At 53.8% G+C, this 21,316-nt stretch overlaps 1 protein-coding gene across 1 annotated transcript in view; it reads left to right on the top strand.

The window, feature by feature from the left end:
- GALNT17 (polypeptide N-acetylgalactosaminyltransferase 17) overlaps window positions 1-21,316 on the top strand; it is a 419,652-nt gene that overhangs the window by 180,911 nt on the left and 217,425 nt on the right. The window contains exon 3 of the mRNA XM_004761697.3: window positions 16,136-16,302. Coding sequence (XP_004761754.1) covers window positions 16,136-16,302 — 167 coding nt within the window. The remainder of the gene's footprint in view (window positions 1-16,135; window positions 16,303-21,316) is intronic.

Raw genomic sequence — 21,316 nt, 5'->3', positions numbered from 1 at the left:
GATGTGCTGATCTCTCTCCGTGTGACTGTGAATGTGTCTGTACTTCTTGGATTTTCAATACATTTTGCTCTGCGTGCTTTCAAACTATGCTGTCAGGTACGTACATTCGTGACCATTTAATTGTCCTAAATCATACCATTCATCAGTAAAAAAATTTCCTCTGACCCCAGATCCCTTCCTGTTTCTTGTAAAATCACTCAGCTGACCTTACGGGTTTCCTGCTTCTCTTGCCCCACGTCTCCCTCCTTGCTTTAGAGTGTCTTTCTAAAACAGATTCGGTTTTACGGGGTATTAGCATAGGATGAGTTGGTGAAACGTATGAGCCAAAAAGAGTATTAGTGGAAACCCTAAATTCCAATCCCCTGGCCAGGGATTTCTCTTCATACGTGGGATCTGGGGGACGTTTCCTGCTTGACTGCCATTGTGATGTGTGGTTTACTGGCCTCGGGTGTAGGCAGAGCTGCCCTTCTGTTGGACATGGTTTTGTTTTTTGTTTTTATGTTTTAAGATTGATTTATTTTGGAGAGAGAGAGAGAGAGCACAAGTGGAGGGAGGAGCGGAGGGGAGAGAGAGGGAGAGAGAGACTCCGCAGCCGACTCCTGAGCAGACTCCCTGCTGAGCAGAGAGCCCGAGGTGGGGCTTGACCCCAGGACCCTGAAGTCATGACCTGAGCTGAAATCAAGAGTCAGACGCTTAACCCACTGAGGCACTCCGGTGCCCCTGTTGGACGTGTTTATCGGTGACTTCCGGCTGGGCCCTTGTGAGCGAGCTGGGAAGGGGTGGGGGCGGGTTAGGGTGAGGTCCCCGGATGCCTGAGGCCCCGGGAAGTGGAGGAATCATATGTGGGAAGTTGCCGGCTTCTTCCCCGGGTCTCCCCAACCATCGATGAGTCCACGGCACCCCTGAGTTTAGTTCAGAGGTCAGCCCATTCCATCTGGGGCTTTGCGGGCAAGGTAAAACGCCTCGTTCAGACTTCTGATGACGAACTGAAAAACCTCGTTTCCTGCGGATAACACTGCGAGGGACAAGTTTCTGTAGGTGATCCAGGAGGTAATTTTCGTTGTGGTCTTTGTTCAGGATGGGGTCGAGGGGCCCTGCCAGAGACCCACTCGGAGAGCTCATGGGTAGGCCCGAGCTTTGGGGCCTCGGAGAGGAACTGGGGTGTCTGAGCCAAGCATGCACCCTTTGGAAGGTGTCTCAGTGGAGCCCGGCTTCCCCAGGCCGCGTGGGGAGCGGGCGAACAGCCACGGTGAGGAGCTGGGGTTGTGACCTGAGCAGAGTGAAATGAATGAGCTCTGTGGACAGCCATCTCGTACACCCACACCCTTTTCAAGAGCTTGGAGCTCAGCCTCTAAGGTCACATCTTGGCCTGACTAGAAGGGATGCGGTTCTTCGATTTAGACACCTGCCTGGGGCTGTCATGCCACTTCCCTGCTCAGTAGTCCTTGACCTCATGGCCTCGCGCCACCGGAGGACGGAGTTCGCCTTTTATCAGCTGCCTTCAGAGCTCCTGGTCGACCGCGGGTTTCTTTGCTCGTCCAGGACTCACCCCAGAACACCGATTTCCCTTACGGGTGCGCTGTGTGTTTTCCTTCCTCTGTGTCTGCACGTGCTGCTCATTTCGTTCCGCTCGAAGAATTTCCCCATCTTCCCTTCCCCCCTCCCAGTTCCTCACCTGGAAACTGCCTCCTGATGCTTCACGGCCCCCAGGGCAGATGTGATCCCCTCGGGGCAACCTGCCCGGGGCAGGCCCCCTGGCAGGCAGAAACCCCAGACCATCCTGGACAAACCTCCCTTGTGGTATTTCTCATTCCCTAATCATAGTTATGATTTAGCTATCGTTTTCTCTTTCCAGGGTAACGGGAGGTTTTTTAAAAATGTCTGTATCTTCTGCACTTTGCTGGTCCAAAATCGATGTCCCATGTGTGCAAATGTCACCGTTAAGCCATTGTTACCAGGTGATATAGAAACAGTTGTCCCAGGGGGTGTTAAATATAAAAGAACAGGTTTTTTTTTTTGTTTTCTTCATCTTTTCTATTTTTATTTTTTATTTTTTTAAAGTAGACTCCACAACAAGATCCATGTTCAAAACTGAAGGCTGGGCACTGTCTTCTATCCATCATAAAATACTTGGAATTAAATAAAATCACCATCCACAGCCAGGACAGCTTCTTCTCTAGTGACCTGATGTGGCATCTTCAAACAGGTGCCCTGGGAGGGGTCACGTTCTTGTGATTCTAGGGTCTTCATTAAATACTTAGGGTTCCAGAACTGTACATTCCCCATAACCTCTTCATGCCACAAGTGACTGGAATGTCTCTTCTCTATTTTATAATTAATGTATTTTACACCTATTTATTGAGCATCTGGGATGAGCCCTGTGTGTGCTGCAGACGTATCAGCCAAAGAAATGTGGTCCCTGACCTCACGCAGCCTCCTAGCCAGCGATGGGAAGGGTACGTGCTAGGACTGCCAGCGGCAAGGACAGATTTATGGTTACCGCCGTGCCCAGTGGGTGTGCTGCCACTTTTCTACCCCCCTCGCCAGCCCAAGATACGAGAAATCAAGTCAACAGGTTGGAAGTCTCCAAATTAATGTAAGATCTTACCCGTGGGATTTTAGACAGGGAAGCGTTACCTGGAGGACGGCTGAAAAGAATGAAAATTGCTCGTGATCACCATGTCGGAGGGAGGTGCGAGTGACCGCGGACTTTCTGCAGGACACTGAGGAACCAGTGGGAACGGTATCTGAAGAGGATTGAAGTTTCTTTCATGCCGTCTGCTGCAGAGCAGAAGCACATCCTAGCACAGAGGTCACTAGGTCATCTCATCCGTGGTTATAATGGGTAGACTGGGTGTCTGGCAGGCTGAGGGGGACGCCTCGCTTTCTCTGTAGGAGGCCCAGGCGTGGGCTCACGTCTCCCGTGGCATGTATTATCATTGTAAATGGGCAGGTTCCTGTAACGTTATGAAATAGGCGTAGAACTGGAACTAACTCCATAATTTAAACAAAATTACAGTTATTTTATATTTAAGTTTCTCAGGCCTTTTCAAAGCTACATGTTGACTAACAGAGGAAGGTCTACAATTGCAGTCATTGGTTTTATGTTTATTATACTTTTAGAATATAAACCCTTTATTATATGAGGCCATCTTGGAACAGCTCCCAAGTAGAGGAAAGCAGCGGAGGTCTGCTTCGGCGATAGGTCCGCTCGCCCTCCGGAGCGGGGCGCCCGGAGGTGGGGCTCTGCCATTCTTGTTCCCCGTCTGCTCTTGAAAAGGTGGAAGGCTTGGGCCTTAGGTCTTGACTCCGCATTCTCTCTCCGGTGGCGGGGTCACGTGGTGGTGGGGATGGCGCGGGGTGTCTCTTCCGCAGGCCAGCGGAGGTCGCGCCCGTGGGGGCATCGGGGAGCTTGTCGTCTGGCACCGCGGTGCCCTTCAGTTGGGCAATATGGTTCTGTCGCTCCTGTGTTAACCGAAAGTGACGGGTTTTCTGTGTGATATTTGCTCACTATAAAAAAAATCAGAAAATGTACAAAGAAGCAAGAAAAAGTTATTTATAATTCCACCACATCGAGGCAGAATGACATCTCATTACTGTCTGAATCCTTTTTATTACTAGGGATGGCCCACCTAGTTTCGTGTTTGTTATTTATTTCTTTTGTTCTCTGAATTGTGTTCATGTTTTTTGTTCATTTATCTGTGTTCTTTGGGTTCTCATCTTTTCTCCTTCTAAGTCCTCTGAAGTGGGTTGTTTTGTTTGTTTGTTTGTTTTGTTTGTTTTTTGCAGTTTACTGTTTTAATTTTATTATTTTTCTGATCAGGGGTTTAAACATATTACCAAACTATTAAAGATCCTTCAATATCCAGAGTCCGTATAAATATTCCCATACATTTTTATGTCGCTTTCCTTATATTTTGAGTTCTGCATTCAGCCATTTCGTCTGGCTGGCTTCGTCAGAGGAGCGTGTGGCTGTTGATTTTAGGGTTGTGAGTTGAAGCCTCACCTTGGATGTACAGATTACTTGAATAAGTAAATAAACTTGAAAAAAATAAAATAAATTTACTTTTAGTGTGTAGGGGAGACTCACTGTGTCACCCAATAAAACAGTCCCAACACCATTTATTATATGATCCTTGGCTTACTGTTTGTGGACCTTTCTTGGCATAAATTCTCCAAGATCAGATCTGTTTCTAGAATCTTCTTTTCATGAATCTGTCCTCTCGTTCTTGATTCGATGATAGTCACTTTATGTTAGATTCTAACATCAAGCAGGTCTCTGGGCTTCCTTAACGCCCTTCCCTCTTTAACAGTTTTGTTACTTATTCTTTGCTGTTGATTGTTTCTGGTCGGTGCTGGAATTAATTTGTCAAGTGCTAACATTGTTTCTGTAGAAATCTTTGAACAAGTAACATCTGTAGTATTTTTAACTTAGGAAAGGGATGCATGTTTGATACAGAACACTGGAGAGGACAGTCAAATATAAAGAAATGAGCATGTTAGAAAAGAGAATTCCGCCAAGGAAGCTGGAAGATCCGAATGACTTTACTAAGCAATTTGTGAACTGGCAGCCTCCCATCTAGCAAATGGGGGGGCTCCTTCCGGGAGTTATGCAAAATGAAGGATTTTATAGGAAGGGGGGGATGAGACGTTCTTAGCAAAACAAAGGATCGTTTTAGGGAGGGTCACCCTCCCTGAGGGGAGGGGCTGGGGGTCTTCTTAGGTGGGTTGCCTCCTTTTACTTTGGGGCACAGGGAAGGGCTTCTGGACCAATGACCTCTTCAGCGCTGAGCAGAAAATGCCTAACTGACAGGTCAAGACCCCATTTCTGGGGGAGGCTGAAGCGGCCGTGAGGTCAGGTATGAAGCCCCAGTTCGGCGACCCAACTCGGCACGAGTAACATCTCGGTCATGCCTGTGGCTTCGCTGAACAAACAGAAGCCGTCCCGAATCCCTCCACTCGGACCTTCCTTGGGAAATCATCTGTTTTCAGAGGCGGGGACAAGAGGCTTTGGCGTCAGGTGTGTCTGGGTGTCACGTCTGGCTCTGCGCACCCCTCGCTTGCCTTTGGGCTGGTGACTCTGAGCCTCACTTTTCTTATCAGTGCAGTGGGTACAGCCGCATTGCTGTCTCACTGTGGAAAGTAATGAGCCGACGCAGACACTGGAAGCTTCTTGGCACAGCGCGTGGCTGCAGAGTCTGGGCTCCCGCATGTGTGGGCGTTTTACGGCCCATCTTCCACCCCCGTCTGGGACCAGAGGGCTCGCCCTTGGCTTCTCAGGTGATGGCCAAGGGCAGGAGAACGCTTCAATGCTCGGGCCTGGAGCGGCACGACCCCTTCCCCTTGTTCTGACGGTTAAAGCAAATCGTGTGGCTGCACCCCGATCTCACGGGTGGGGAAATAGACTTCACCTCCTTCGTGAGAAAAACCTGGAAGCCACCCTGCGGAGGGCCTGCGTACACTGAGGGGTGAAGGATTAATGCATTTGGCCACGCAGGGTCCACAGAACGGGGTACACTGCTCCGGCAGGTCAGGAAGGGTGAGGGCATTTGCGGATTGAGACGGCAGGGTCCTGTTAGCTGGAAACAGAGCGAGGGGCTGGTGTGTCAGACCTGACTCTGACTGGGCAGGGCCTGCCTTGGGGGAAGACTTTCTGGGTGGAGGGTGAGAGCCCCGAGGACAGAGGGGTGGCCCACTCGTGGGGATAAACGGACGTGTTCTCAGGGTCCGTGTCCCTCGGCTGGACAGCTGCTTCGGCCAGGGCATTGAAAGGAAAGGTTCCGGTTTGGTAATGTGTTTCTCATCGTGGGGCTGAAGTTCTAGAAGACGACTTTAACTCCAGATTGGAGCTCTGTGCGGGGCTAGGGTGGGGGACTGATGCTTTGGCTGAGATCAGAATGTTCTAGGTCCTTCTGTTCTTCTGAGGAATCAGGTTGACCACGGTTTGGATCTGCTGGGCTTCGGAACACGGTTCTTTATTAGTTCTGGTTTGCACCATTTCCTCATGCATTTTGGCCCTCCTGCAGCCGGGGGTCGTCCCCCTCCACCACGCTCCCCTTCCGGAGCTTATGGGATAAGGACCATGTGTGAAGGACTCAGGCAGCATTTCCCGCACCGTAAGTGCAGGAGGTTTCCTTGGCTCTGGCCTGAAACTGTCTGTATTAATACACCCTTAATTGCTTTTAGAGATTCTGTTCCTGAGCCATTGCTTAATGAAACTCTGGGTTTTTTCTTTTCTTTTTCCGTTCTCGTCCGTTGACTGTAACAGGATAAGCTTCCTCGCTGCCAGACAGACCCACCTGCCGAGCCGAGAAGAGCAGCCTCCTCCCTTGCTTCCCCCAGCTCTGGGCCTCGTGGGTGTGGTTCCTCCCCTCCCTTCTGAAAAAACTGTGCTGCACAATGCAGGGGACTGTGGTCAGGGTCCACGGTCAGAGCAGGTGAATCAGTCCTTTTTTGCTTGAAAACTAAAAACCTTCTGAAGACAGAGAGACATGGGTGGAGGTTTGCCTGTGTCCTGACCTCGCACTGCGCCTTGAAACTGGCCTAGCAGCCTCCTGGCCAAGGAGAGTGGAGTTTCCTGGATTTTCTGGCTGAAGACCATGACCTTGTCTTTGGAAAGGCAACTCTGCACCCCTTGGAGAGACTCCTCAGTAAGCCCTGGGGGAAGAAGTCACACTTGGCCATCAAGCCCCGTAGGTAATCAGCTCAAAGATCAAAAACATTTGGGGAACATTCCAAAGTAGGAACTAGGCTGGCTTGGGAGGCCTCCAGGCCTGTTGATCCTTCGGTGCTTGGAAAGAGGGCTTGGGGCTGCCTGGCCACGGGGCATTCCCAGGGCCTGAGGCTGTAGACCAACTGCCGTGCCAGGGGCGGGGGCGGCGGGGGTGCTCCTGCCAGGCTTCTGCAGGAAGCCACGGAAAGAGGTGTGACTTCTCGCCCCAGAAACAACAAATCCTCCCGTAGCACAACATCCTACATTCCATATCAGGGGCTTTGTGGGCTTTGTGGAACCCAAGGCAGGAGGCCGTGCCAAGCATCTCGATTCGTGAAAATGGCCCCAGTGCGACTGGGCAGGACACAGAGGAGCTCAAACGCTGAAGTAGGCAGTTTGTCCCAGAGACTGCTCTGTGCGGGAACTGAGCTAATGAGGTGTGGTGCTCCTTCCCTGACAAGTGCAGAGCTCAACCGAGGAAATTAAACCACTCAGCAAAGCGTGTGTTCTCCCGCATAATGAGCGGTCCAGTGGCGGGGCCTGATACGTCTCCGTCGCCCAGCCCCATCTTATTTTGCAAGGCTTGCTGTTGCTAAAAATGGTACCAGTCTTGCCTCGGATTCCGGGAGAGGCTTGATGAGGCGCGCGGCAAGAAAGGGGATGTCGGCCTGGTTAATGCACTTGACCCAAACGGGCTTCTGGAATCTGCGTTCTGATTAGTAAATCAAAGGAGACAGCAGGCAGCTGAGTCCCGGATGGGCTCCTTTTCAAGTGTGGGGGTGCCATCCTTGATGTTAGGATTCGGGAGGAGATAAGTGATGCCTTTGATCGTAAGAAGAGCAGAGAGAAGAAATGGGGGAGGTAGGAGGGTTTTCATTTGTTCCTGCAGTAACGGTTTCTCTGCCAGGGACTGTGCTGGGCCCCGGGGACACACAGTGAAGGGAGTGGGGGAGGAGAGTGAAGGGTCCCGGATGGCAGCTGGCCGTGGGGAGAAAGCAGCAGAGGACAGGGGGCCTGACATCAGGCTGGGGGCCCAGGGACGTGCCTGCGGCTGGGGCTGGACCGGGATGGGCGTGTTGGGCAGAAGGAAGGGCACTGGAGGCAGAGAGGAAAGAGCGTGAACGGAGAGAGGGCTTTCCCGGTTCTGCGAAGGACAGCGGTTTCCCGTGGGTGGAGGCAGCGGGGCAAGGTGAGGTCGGAGGAATGCGCTGGGGTGGAGCTGGGGGCCGGGAAAAGGAGCTGGAACCCAGCCCTGAAAGCACTGGCGAGGCAAGGAGATCACAGAGAAGAAGAGTGCTGTGATTCCCCTTGCGGGTTAGGAAGGCCGGGCTGGCTCAGTGGGTGGGACACGCACCCTTGTAAGGCTTGTAAGTTGGAACCCCATGTTGGGTGTTTATATAAAAATGCAGTTATTGACGAGGCGGGAAGGAGACAGATCATGCTGGCAACAGAGCAGTGGATAGAACGAGGTTGAGTTGCCCAGGGGGAGGCTGGACAAGGGCACCAGCCGGTGGCTTCCGGTGTCATTCAGGTGGGAAGTGATGAAACATGGAGCTTGGGCAGTACAAATGGGAGGCAGGGGTGAGCATCATAAAGAGATCCTAAAGGTGGCAGAATCTTCAGGATTTGATGACTGACTGGACGTGGTGACCGTGTCATGATTCCAGCTTGATGCCCGCGAAGAGAGAGCATGGGGTGCCCCCATGATGTGGATGGGAAGGCACAGCAGAGCAGGTGGCCACTTTAGGCAGGCTGAATTAGCGGGGCCTAGGAGATGTCCCATGGGAAGTTAGCGGATGCTCGAGTGAAGGTCCGGGTGAGTCATGTGGGTTTGGAAGTCGCCAGCATGACAGCAGGAGCCATAGATTTGGATGAGGTCAGCCAAGTAGAGTCTATAAAGTGAGACCAGGAGATGGGAGAGAAGGAGCCTTGAGGAAGTCAGAGATTTGAGGGACTAGCAGAAAGGGCAGCCCAGAAAACAGAACAGGTGGCCAGGGCTCATCACGGTGGGGAGAGGGGAGCCTGGGCATAGGCGAACCCTAAATGTGTGGGCATCCAAGAGTAAATCACGTTTATGTGAGGAGAGAGGCAACCGTGTTGGCTCCAGCAGAAATGAGGTCAGCTCAACTAAGGTCAGGTTGGGAAGTGTCCCTGGATTCTGGCCACGTGGATATGCTCAGAAGCTAACCAGAGCACTTCCTGTGGAATAGGGCAACCTGAAGCCAGATGGGAAAGGAGTGAGGACCTGAATGGGAGGGGGGGGAGGGCGGCGAGGAGAAGAAAACAGTGATTGAGGCTGTGGGAGGGGCCTTTTTTGTTTAAATGGGAGAGACCTGGAATGTCTGCTCCCGAGCACTGCTTCCTTCCAGGGAAGACACACAGACAGGGAGCAGACTTGGGAGGTCCAGAGGTTTGCAAGGGGCCCGTGGGACTAGGGAAATGCTTCTCACATTTCCACCTGTAGGGGATGCGCCGTTGGGCTTGGTGGGGATTCTGGGTGGCGGGTCTGCCTGATGGCCAAGCGATGCCTCTCTCCTCACATAAACGTGATTTACTCTTGGGTGCCCACACATTTAGGGTTCGCCTATGCCCAGGCTCCCCTCTCCCCACCGTGATGAGCCCTGGCCACCTGTTCTGTTTTCTGGGCTGCCCTTTCTGCTAGTCCCTCAAATCTCTGACTTCCTCAAGGCTCCTTCTCTCCCATCTCCTGGTCTCACTCTCATGTTACAGGCCTGGACCACTTTTGGAAATTCCTGCCGGTGGCCTTGATTCCTTATGTGGAGTAGGAGGCATGCTTCCCTGCCTGAGGGAGATGGGCCAGAGGAAGGTGGTAAAATCCGAGAGCAGTGAGTGGGGGCGGGGAGAGAGCTCCTCTGAGGGCTCCACGGAGACTGGAAACCTGGGGTTTGTCTTGTCATCGGCTGCAGACGGGAGGCCTTCTCTGCCTCTTTATCTGTCTCTAGCATCTATTGTCTTAATGTTTATGGCTACATGTAGGTAGATCCATAGGAAGAGAGAGGGAGAATTAGAGGGAGATTTATTTCAAAGAATTCAGCAAACGTAAGTGTGGAGGCTGCTTGCCGTGTCCCAGCTCTGCCCGACTCATCCACGGCTTGGAGACCCAGGGAGGAACCCATGTTGCATCCAGACTCCAAAGGCGGTCTGCTGGTAGAATTCCCTCTTCCTTTCTCGTGAAACCTTCAACTGATTGGATGAGGCCCACCCACATCATGGAGGGTAATCTGCTTTGACCCAAGCCCACTGATCTGAATGTTAATCTCATCTTAAAAAAAAAAGTACTTTAGGCACATCTGGGTGGCTCAAGTCAGTTAAGCATCTGGCTCTTGGTTTTGGCTCGGGTCCTGGTCTCATGGGTCATGAGATTGAGTGCCGTGTCAGGCTCCAGGCCCAGTGGGGGTCTATTTGGATATTCTCTCCCTCTGCCCCTTCCCCTACACATACTTGCTCATGCGTGTACATGCTCTCTCTCTCTCTTTCAAATAAATACATAAACCTTGAAAATAGTTGAATGAAGTACTTTCAGAAATATCGAGCGTAGTTTGACCAAAATACCATGGCCCAGCCACGCTGACCCATATAATTAAGCGTTACAGTCAGCTGGACTTGCTTTGGGATCGGACTTCACAGTCTGACCCCACCTCCACAGCGAACCAGAGAGAGGAGGGAGCAGCTTGTCTCCTTGTTGGCGAAAGAGTGAAGTTGTTGGTGCCGTAAAAACTGTGTGGAACATTCCGAAGTTTTCTGTCAGTCGGCATGTGTGGGGTCAGTGTTCGTGGCCATTTCCGGGCTCAGGAGTGTGGCATTTTTGCAAGAGGGCTTCCAAGGAGGAGACTCATTTCTGTTCGCAGTTGATCACAGCCCCTGGCTTGGCTGGTGCAGCTTGAGTTGGCGCACACGGGCCACATCTTTGGTCAGACATGCGCCTTTGGTGCTTGTGGGCTCACGGGGCTCAGGCAGCAGCTACGAGATGACTGTGAGACAACTTGCCATTCCTTCCTGGTCACTTCTATCTGCAACTGGACCCCACTGTTTGGAAAGTGCATCCCACTGCTAAGTGGCTGGGCTACCTCAGTGCTTTCTTGGGGATGGCGCCCCTGGGCCTCTCGGTTTGCGGTGGTGGGGTGTGCATGGGGAGTGTCTGCGTGGGTCAGTGACAGTGCGGCTACCCAGGTCAGGGGAGCGCGTGTGCCCGTTCTGAAGTGCAGGGGATGGTGGCACGGTGCGGTCATTCCAGGTGTGCTCTCACACGTAAGGCACATTCCAGATTTGGAAGGGAGACATTCACAGACCCCGAGCCTCCATTTTGGAGTGGATCTGAGGTCGTGTGGATGTGACGTGGCGGCAGGCACTTCCAGAAGGAGCCCTCCCCCTCCCCACCTCTGCCCATGGCCATGGAAGAAGAGGGTGTGATGTGTCCGCCCCACTCCCGTGACGTCCTCGAGAGCTTTCTTGTTGGAGTGTGGCTGCTCTTGGGGTCAGGTGGCATTTTCTGACTCAAACTGTTGGACTCCGCGTACTTCCTGCCTCACGTTTTCCTCCACGGTGCTGGCATGTGCTGGGATGAGCCCTCATCAGTGGACCTTTATGACCTCATGCCTGTCTTTGGTGCGCTTTGAGAATGAAAACGAGTCGGCCTGGCAGGAATTGGCAGAGCCTGACGTGAGTCTGTGGTTCCAAGACTTGGCTCTTCACCGCTCCATCTCCGGACAGGCTTAGCTAGGTTTCTTCCGGAGGCCCCCGGGGAGACCAAGCAGGGGGCCCTGGTGCTTCTGTGCGTTCAGAAGTGCTCTCCCTGTCTGCGCGTCCCTCTGTCCTCGCCCGTGCGGGTTTGATCCGTGGATCCAGCTTTCCAGTTCGTGGCTCCTCTTCCCTTGTCCTCCTGACCCAGCGCAGGCCGGCCGCCCCTTCTGCTGTAGGGACAGCTGCTTGGCACTTAGCCCTGACTGTGCTGCATCCCAAGCTGCCTGGCTCTAAGTGTTGAATGTTGGTTACCAGCAGCAGGATCAGAGCCTGGGCAGAGCTGGGGACTCTGCTCCCTCCCTGGGATGGGGCGACACGGGGCAGAGACAGGGGCGTCCTGGCACCCAGGGCTGGAGCTGACGGCGAGCAGCCAGCGAGGCTCTGCGGAGTGGCCACATGGTGACCGTCCTGGTGAGCTGAGTGACCGGGAGAGACTGGGTAGGCCCTGGAAGGGGGGCCCTCACGGTAGGGCTCCCGCCCTCAGGGTAGGGCTCCCACCCCCCGCCTTGGCCAGACAGGGGCCTCTGGGCGACTTTTCACATCAGATGGTGATGCTCACATCCAGGCGCCCTTGCTGCTTTTCAGACTTGTTGTATGACTCAGGGCAGGTGACTTCACCTGTCTGGGCCCCCAGTTTCCTCATCCGTGCAGTGGGGATGATAATACTACCTTCCTCCTAGGCAGGCTGCTGGGAGGATTAAATGAGATGGAACAGTCCATAGAAGCTTCCAGAAGTTTCTGGCATTATGTGCATAGGATTGTCGTGGTCAGTGTCGTCGTCATCAGCCATGAGTCCCCTGGACCACACGGAGTCTGAAGTCTTTTACAACTGTGGGGATGCTGGGGTCATTTCTTTGTTCTGGGCTTGGCAGGCTGGGTCACAAGTGTGACTTGGCACCCCTGACCCGTACCACACTGGGGTCGTGTACGTTGTCCCCTTAAAAGGGGGTCATGGGCAGCCTCTGACAGGGCCTGGCCTGCTCTTTGATCTGTGTTTTCTTCTCTGCTGGAGGCCCAGCCCTTGACCTTCAGTCGTGTCAACCGTGATCCTTTCTGGTGGGTCCTGAGGTGGCTTGACCTTCGGTCGTGTCAACCGTGATCCTCTCTGGTGGTCCTGAGGTGGCTTGACCTTCGGTCGTGTCAACCGTGATCCTCTCTGGTGGTCCTGAGGTGGCCGGTTCTCCCCAGCTCTCCTCTCCTTACTCTGCATTCATGGAGGGAAATGGCGGGCGCTTTGGGTGATAAGTGAAGGCCATGCCAGGGACTCTGGGAGAGGGGGAGCAAGCATCACTGTCCGGGACATACCACGTTCAAGGAAGTGGCCCAGGCGTCTGGACAGATGGACGCACAGACATCAGGACAGACGTCAGGGGTCCGAGGCATCTCACTTGGTTGGTTACTTGTCTCTGCTTTCTTTGCCCCATGAGCTCAGTGTGGCAGAGACTGGTTCCTTGTCAGGCCTCTGGGGAGAGGGCTGGGCCTGCGTTCTCTGGGGTCCCTTCACGCGCGGACGGAAAATTATCCAGACCTTAAGGTTTTCCTGCCGACCCTCTTCTTTCAGACATAACGGTTTGCCGTTCACTGACCCATTATTGACGGGAACCTGTGGTTTCTGGGACCCAGAGCTGAGCCTGGGTGGAGGGAGCGCACGACCCCCAGCTACGGAATCGGAATTGCAGTTTCTGGGGCTCCGCAGCACCTCTCAGCTTCCTCTCACCTGCGTGTGGGGCCTGGACGGCGGTCGGGGAGGCAGGAGACACGCCTGATTCTGCAGGTTCCGTTGTCTAGAGACAGTCTTTGGCCTTCCCCAAGTCCGCCTGCCCGGCTGCCTGGCACAGGCCATAGCCGGGACCCCCGAAAGCACCATGCCCCCCACCGAGGCACCGGGTGCTGAGCACCTCCCGCCCCCTTGGCTCTGCGGGGACCTGGGAACCACGGGGAGGGCTTCTTTCAAGTCAGCCTGAGGGCAGCGGGGGACACTGGTCTGTGTGGTTTGGTACACCGTGTGGGGGCGTCCAGCCGGAACAGGAATTCAGCTTCCACTCCTGGGGGCAGATCCGTATCCGTGCCCTTTCCCCGGGCGATCTCTCCGGGCGATCTCTCCGGCGATCTCTCCGATCTCTCCGTATCTCCGTACGTTGTCCGCGGCCGGCCGGCCTCTGCTGCCTCGTGCCTTCCTTCCTGCGCTCACTTCTGCCGTGAGGCACAGGGTGGCTGATGGGGAGCCATGTGCGCGTCCGTCCGCACCTACCCAGTGCTTTAAAACTGCACTGTCCTCCGCTCGAGAAGATTCCACACGTCTTCTCTGTCGCAAGCAGTGAGCCAGGCCCAGGGATTTTTTTTTTTTTTTTTTTTTTTTTTTTTGAGGCAGAGTTGACTCCCTAGATACTGAAGACCCAAGAAGGAATGCTGATTTTCGTAATACTGACTGTATTCATCTTGTCTGCCCACTGGGAAAGCCCGAGGACGCAGGGCGCAGGAGAGGTGAAGCGTGAGCTGGGTCCTGCAGGAAGGGTCTGGGTGAGGGAGCCGGGAAGCCGGGCTCATGGGGACGGGGAGGACACAGAGGGGACGACGGAAACAGGCGACAGCCAGGACGACTGGGTCTTCCCGTGAGTCTGTGCGTTGCATTTTTACGGGGTCTCAAGTGACCTTTATGGGCACCTTAGCCAGGCACCCCAGCGAGGCACACACATCTCAGGTGCAGAGATGACGAACCAGGAATGGCATGCTCAGGGTGACACGTCCAGCGTGTGACCGAGCTCTTCTCATTTTTGAAATCTGCCCCTCCCTGATTTCCTGCAGGGCCACCTTGACCCATGAAGGGGCCGGGGGAGGCCGTTCCTCTAAGGTCCCACATCTCCCCTTCACCCGGCGGAGAGGCCTGACTCACACTGAGTCTTGATTGCATCACGGCCCCGGTGCCTGTGGTGAAAAGATGGTGCTGGTACCACGCACTCTGGTCTCTCCACTTCTTAATTCCAAGCCAGAAGGTGTTAAAAACAGAGGACCAAAGGCCCCAGCCCTGGGGATGAGCACTCTGCAGAGGTGGGTGTGTACGGCGGGTGTGCGCTCGTGCGTGGGTGGGTGAGGGATCCGGGCTCGGGGTGGTTGAGGGGCTCAGAGAGACCTTCCGGGGCAGCCTCCTCCCTCGGATCACCCCGCAGTAAAGGAGATATTCCCACTGACGGCCCGGGAGCCCGTCAGTAACCGTCCCCCCTCCCTGGCAGCCCCCAGAAGTGAATTTACAGCGACATGGTAAAAATGAGGCTCCGTGATCAATGGGTCCCCAGACAGTCTCCTCCAGGAGACACAAATGTGTATCGTAACAAAACTTTATTTTCTCCCGAAAATTGCCTGCATGATTAATACAGCCTGACACGGCCCAAGCTGTTCCGCATTAAAAAAACAAGCCGTTGTTCTGGCTCCTTCTTCAGTGCCGTCCGTCTCACTCGGTCCTTCATCTGGTTTCCTTTGTTTTCTCCTCTGATGTGCGTGCTCTCAGCTTTTCGGTCTTGGGCAAGGGGGAAGAGAACGCATGGAAATGCCCTAGCTTGCTCTTCATCCCGCTGGGTTCCCGCTCTGTGTGGCCAGCGAGGCTTAGCCGAGGCCATAGACGCCCATTCGCTGGTGCTCCTGGGACGGAGTGTGGTGCTCTGGGGACTGAGCCAAGCAGAGCACGTTCCCTGGGAATTAAACCACCTCTTAGGGGCGCCTGGGTGGCTCACTGGGTTGAGCCTCTGCTTTTGGCTCAGGTCATGATCTCAGGGTCCTGGGATGGAGCCCCGCATCGGGCTCTCTGCTCAGCGGGGAACCTGCTTCCTTCTCTCTGCCTACTTGTGATCTCTGTCATAAATTAAAATAAGTAAATAAATAAATAGACTGCCTCTTCAGTCACCAGGAGATCTGCACCTGGGGTCCGGCCTCGGTGACAAGGAACTCTTCTCTTTCCTCTCCTGGGAGAGCTGCTCTGAGGGAGGACCTTCGAGGCAGGCAGCCCCCGCTCCTGCCCCGCCCCAACAAGATTTTAGGAAGAGTCAGGGTGTCTCGGGCAGCACGCTTCCGTGATTATGATTATTCACGTGTGCATTTTAGGTCCTAGAATGCAGGCTGCACCGAAACAGGTCTCCAGGAGACGTCTCCGTTTGGGTTTCCCCAGACGCAGATGCTGAGACAAAGATTTGAGTGCGTCAGTTGATGGGCAGGTGGAGAGAACCCCGCTAGGGGCTCGGGAAGTGGCGCCCGGAAGGGAAGGCGTCCCCGAAGGGTGTGGGTGACGAGATCAGCGCCCCCGCGGGCCTCTGGGAGCCGGTGTGAAGAACCCCTCGGAGTCAGCCGCTCCGGGGTGAGCGGGCGGGGACTGATGCGCCAGCTGCCGGCAGGTGGGGGCAGAGCGGGGCTTGCGTGGCAGCCAAGGAGGCTCCAGGCAGGGAGATGCTCCCGGAGTGGGAAGTCGGGCAGGGGACACCGAAGTGGGATCAGGTAAGTCTTGGAGAATCGGGGCTGGGTCCTTTAACAGTCTCCTTCTTAGGTTTTCACCAAGAGGGGCCCAGGGAGAGCCCATGACTTACACCTTGGGAGGACGTGTCCATACCGGTCCCTAGTGCCCACGTCTTCTCCCTCCTCTGACTCCCCCCTCCCCCGCTTCTCCCCCCCCTCCAGGTGCAAGGAGCTGAAGTACCCCAAGGAGCTGCCGCAGATCTCCATCATCTTCATCTTCGTGAACGAGGCGCTGTCGGTGATCCTGCGGTCCGTGCACAGCGCTGTCAACCACACGCCCACACACCTGCTCAAGGAGATCATCCTGGTGGATGACAACAGCGACGAAGGTGAGGGACGGCCCAGCTGCTGTGGAGAGGAGCGAGCGTGATGTCAGTAGCGGGGCAACGCCACCGGCGCTGAGACGGGAGCCCACGAGTGTTTGCCTCCCGGCCCTGGGGCATGCCTGCAGGGTGCGAGGTGTTCTGAGGAGGACATCTGGGCGAACACTGGTCCGTTAGACCGCCCAGTGCTAGACGGCCCTTAAGATTTCATGCCTGGCCGCTTCTCTAGACTCATTTCCCTTCTCCTCATGACCTCAAGTAAGTAGATGACACCCAAGGGCTGACTTCTCCCACGCTCCCCGCCCCCAACCGTTGCCATTGTCCTGTGATGGGGACCGTTCACCTTGTATCTGAAGTCCCCTCTGGGCCATTGTGCTCATGAAGACCATAGGTAGGAATGAGTGGTGTTCTCAGGCCTTTCGTGGTTCAGCTCTGTTGGGAATGATGGCTCGGTGAAGAAATCCCAAACAAACGAGTGTTGGGCAGCGGTAATAGAAGTCCTCTGAGACCTTTGGAGACCAGTCAGCGGGCAGGCCTGATGTCCGGGTGGGGGTGATGGGCGGATTGGTCTTGCTAATTGTGCCTTGATGTTGGCTCTTAGCCTCCAGAATTCCCTGTGCTCACTGCAGGGAGAAAGCCCCACGGGCTGATGACATAGAAGAAGGCCAGCCTCGTGCTTCGGGCCGAGGAAGGATTAGGGGTAGGCTGACCCCCTTGCTCTCGGCATGATGAGTGGAGGAGGATTTCCCCGTGTGTGTTCCCAGGTCAGGAACAGGTGGAGAAGTTAGAGGACGATGCCACAGGTCCTGGGTAAAACCTGATCACAGCCAGGAGCTGTGGGCTGGGCCTGTCACGTGTCAGCAGCCCAGGTGCTGTCGGCCACCTGCCCCTTCTGAGCAGGCTGACTGTCACCCAGAGGGCTCAGGGTCCCTGGGCCCAGCTATCCGCCCGCCAGGGGATACCCCCTGCCCTGGGGCCTCGAGGTGCTGAGGACCGATGCAGCACTTGCTGTATCTCTCACAACCTCACTTTTCTCTTTTGACCCTTGCCCATTTCATTATCCATTGATCCTTCTCAAACGGACATCGATGGTCTCCTTGTGAGAACATGGCTCATTCTGTTCCCTGAAGCCTCCAGGTTGTCTGGTGAAGTCGTCTCCCTGACGTGGCTCCCAGAGCCCCTCGATGCAGCCTCCCTCTGAGCCCGCCAGGGACCTCCTGCTTCAGTAGAGGGAATCCCCAACCCTTTTGCCAGCCAGAGTCCACCCACTTGTTCCCCAGGTGTCCCCTGTGTGTCATCTCTTCAGAGATCTCTTTTGCTGACATCCTAGGGCCCTTGCTCTGTGCTCCCTCCGCTTCTGACGCACGCAGCTGGTGATGCCTCTGTGTCTGGCAAGCGGCTTCTCGGGGCTGGGCAGGACTTGGTTACCCATGGCCGGGCTGCTTAGCCAACCCTCAGGGAGCCTCACCCAGCCCGGGAGTGAGTGATGAAGGACAGGGTTGGCATGGGGCCAGCGGGAGCCGGCAGCGGTGGCTGGAGGCAGGGCAGAGAAGAGCAAGCAAATGCAGGGAAGAGAGCTGGTGGTCTCCTCTGGACTGACTTGGGGGGAGGACTCACTGCCTGTGCGGCTCTCCCCACTCAGGGAATCTTGGAAGAGCTCAGCCAGGGAGGAAGAAACCAAAGTCAAGCCAGTCCCACCCAGAACACAAGTGGCAGTGGTCTCCAGAAGGTGACTTAGTTTGGGCTCCCCCAGAAGCTGACCCTGAGATGAAAGATTGGCACGTGTTAGTGGATTCACGAGGGGGAGAGAACACCTCCAGGAGCAAGGACAAAGCAGGGCCAGGAAGGGAAGGCATCCCCCAAGGGTGTGGTGTGTGGACAGCCCCTGCGCGTGACAGAGCTTCATCCCACGGGGGCATTCGGGGAACGGAGGCAGTGGGAAGCCCACTCCTGGGAGTCAGCCTGCTCTGGGGGGAGGGAGCCGGGGTATTGACGCACCTTCGGCATTCCGTCAGCACCTCCTGGAGCCCTATCCTGGAGGAAATGCGGTCTCTCCAGAGGTCCAAAGTGCTGCTGAGAATTTCTGTTTCTCGCAGATTCCCAGGTGGGGCTGAGGCTACTGTTAGGGACAGCCCGCTGAAAACCACGGAGTTAAGTACTATTTCGGTGGTTCCGTGGGTGAGAGAGGGTGAGACAGGTGCTTGGCCCAGTCTGAGCACAAAGTTAATTCCCATTCATCTTCTTCTCTGCCCCCTCCGCCTTCCCAAACACCCAGTGAATCGTAGTGACACGGGCTCCCTCTTCCTTGCCTCCAGCCTCTGTGTCCTCCGGGCAGAAGGGCCTTGTCTCTAACTGGAAGAGGAACTTACTGATATTTCTCTTTGTTGAGATTTTCTTGCTGATTCGTATTATCGAGTTCTGTATGTGTTCTATAGACCCTTGAAAAGACCCCCACGCACTGTCATCGTGGGACTGAGTTCCTGCCAGACATCAATTTTGTGTATTTGTGTGGACCTGGAGTTTATTTTCTTGAGTCTTTCTGAGGATGATGTTTTAAAATCTCCTCCTACGACGACTCTTCTTTCCTGTGTTCCTAATGATGTTTGATTTCTGTATCTGTTGTCAGTTTCTTTGGCAACTATAGACTTGTGTCTGCATGGCTTCGCTATTAGTGGTGGTTGTCACCATTATGTAATGCGCCCTTTATCTCAAAGGCATATTTTCCCCCTTGCCTTGAGTTTTGTTCATCGAACGTTAATATTGTAATCCCTGCTTACCTTCTGCTTGAGCGTGATTAAACCTTTTTTTCCAGCCTTACCATATTTTCTCATCTCAAAGGTAATGCATGTTTTTTGTAGGGAAATTGAACATTCCCAAAAGGACTTGTAATTGGAAAATAAAATACTGAGCGGAGTAACTGAAGACAAAGGCTCATTCCCCCTCCTCCTCCCCTTCCTTAATGCGTATGTTACCTAGTTAAGATCCTATAGTAAAAACAAGTTAGTGTTCTTGTAACATTCCTCTTTTTATTCAGAAAGACCTGGGGTACCCAGGCGGCTCAGTCAGTTGAGCATCTGACTTTTGGTTTCTGCTCAGGTCATGATCTTATGGGTTATGGGTTCGAGCCCTGTGTCCAGCTCTGCGCTTAGCGGGGAGTCTGCTCAGAAGAGTCTCTCCCTCTGCTCCCCCACCTCCTCTCTCTAAGATAAATAAATGAACCCAAATAAGCAAATAAATACACAAGATCTGCAAACCTCATTTTTTTTTAAAGATTTTATTTATTTATTTGACAGAGATCACAAGTAGGCAGAGAGGCAGGCAGAGACAGAGAGAGGAGGAAGCAGGCTCCCCGCTGAGCAGAGAGCCCGACGCGGGACTCGATCCCAGGACCCTGAGATCATGACCTGAGCCCAAGGCAGAGGCTTAACCCACTGAGCCACCCAGGTGCCCTGCAAACCTCATTTTCATGAGGGTAGAGTGGGCCGTTCTCAGGCTGGTTAAGACTGGCTCGGGTGGGAACTGTAATCCTGTACCTCTTTGGTTATCCCATACATTAAAGAAAAATGAGGCTTTCTCAGAAAAATAAGAAAGAGAAAGAAAGAAAGAGAGAGAGAGAGGAAAAGAAAAGAAAGGAAGGAAAACCTGGCTCGGGGCCTGTGTGGATAAATGTGAGTAAAATCCAGACGACTGGGGATCTGTGCACACAGGCATCTCAGCGACTTGCCCTTGTGGGTTGTTTTTCTAATGAGTTCTTGCATTCTGCTTCAGTGTTGATTCCAGCTCAAGGTAAGCCCAGGTAAGATGCGGGCCTTTGTGGCCATGGGCATTAAACTGAAATCACTGATGCAAACTTCAGCAGCCGTCACTGCTCACCCGATCCAGTGGGCACTTTGCTACTCCGACCTGGTCACCTTTGACATTGTTGGCCGCTTCCTTCCTGGCGCTGACCTCCTCCCCAGTCCCCAGCATCTCTGTCTTCTCCACCTTGACTCCTTGCTTCCAAGGGGATCACTCATGCTTCTTACCATCAGGACACAGTGGGCACTTTCTCCCGTGCGTGTGTTCAGAATGATCTGCAGATCCATCATTCTGGTGCAGGGCAACTCACGCTCTCCCCTGAGCCCCAAACCTGGGTCCTCTGTGTCCTCTATGGCTTAGGGTCCCTCTGAACTATAAGCTCAATCTGTCCAATGACTGATTTAGCATTCTCTTCTTGGCCTTGGACACCTGCTTCTCGTTTTTTCTCTCCTGTGTCCGTGAAGGGCTCCACCTCCTCTCTGTGTTCTCACCACCAAAGACCGGAAGGCTTTTCATCTCTCTGTCTGCTCCCTTTCTCAGCATCCCCTTCGTTCCTCTTGAGCGTGATCCTGCCTGGCCGTATCCCGAGCCACTGGTCCTTGTTTAGGTGCTCAGCGTTCTTTGCTTTGATCTTTATTTGAGGGGTTGAGGAGAAGGGGATTTGGGTGCATGGAATTGTATTAATCATAATTCATTTTTTTATGGATTTTTGATTTATTTGTTTGACAGACAGAGATGACCAGTAGGCAGAGGGGCACGCGGTGGGTAGTGGGGAAGCAGGCTCCCTGCTGAGCAGAGAGCCCAATGCAGGACTCGATCCCAGGACCCTGAGATCATGACCTGAGCCAAAGGCAGAGGCTTTAATCCGCTGAGCCACCCAGGAGCCCCATCCCTTTAGTCTGTCTTATTTAGAGAAATGTCTGTTCAAAGCTTTTGCCCATTTTTGAAATGTCTTTTCAGCGTAGAACTATAATTGCTTATATCCCATGGCTATACGCTCTTATCAAGTATATTCTGTAAGTATTTTTTTTGCAAATGTATTTGCAGACATTGTCTTTTCTCTTGATAGTGTCCTTTGATGCACAAACATTTTTAATTTTCATGAAGTCTGGTTTATTTTTCTTTTGAGTTTTGGAGCTTGTTGGTGTCATAGCTAAGACACCATTGCCTAACTCAAGGTCCCAAAGATTTACATCTATATTCTCTTCTAAGTGTCCTTTGG

The sequence above is a fragment of the Mustela putorius genome, unplaced genomic scaffold, assembly GCF_011764305.1.
Source record: "Mustela putorius furo isolate JIRA1106 unplaced genomic scaffold, ASM1176430v1.1 tig00000139_pilon_pilon_pilon, whole genome shotgun sequence".
Lineage (NCBI taxonomy): Eukaryota > Metazoa > Chordata > Mammalia > Carnivora > Mustelidae > Mustela > Mustela putorius.
The sequence above is the reverse complement of the archived record's forward strand: the minus strand, read 5'-3'. Positions and strand labels throughout refer to the sequence as shown.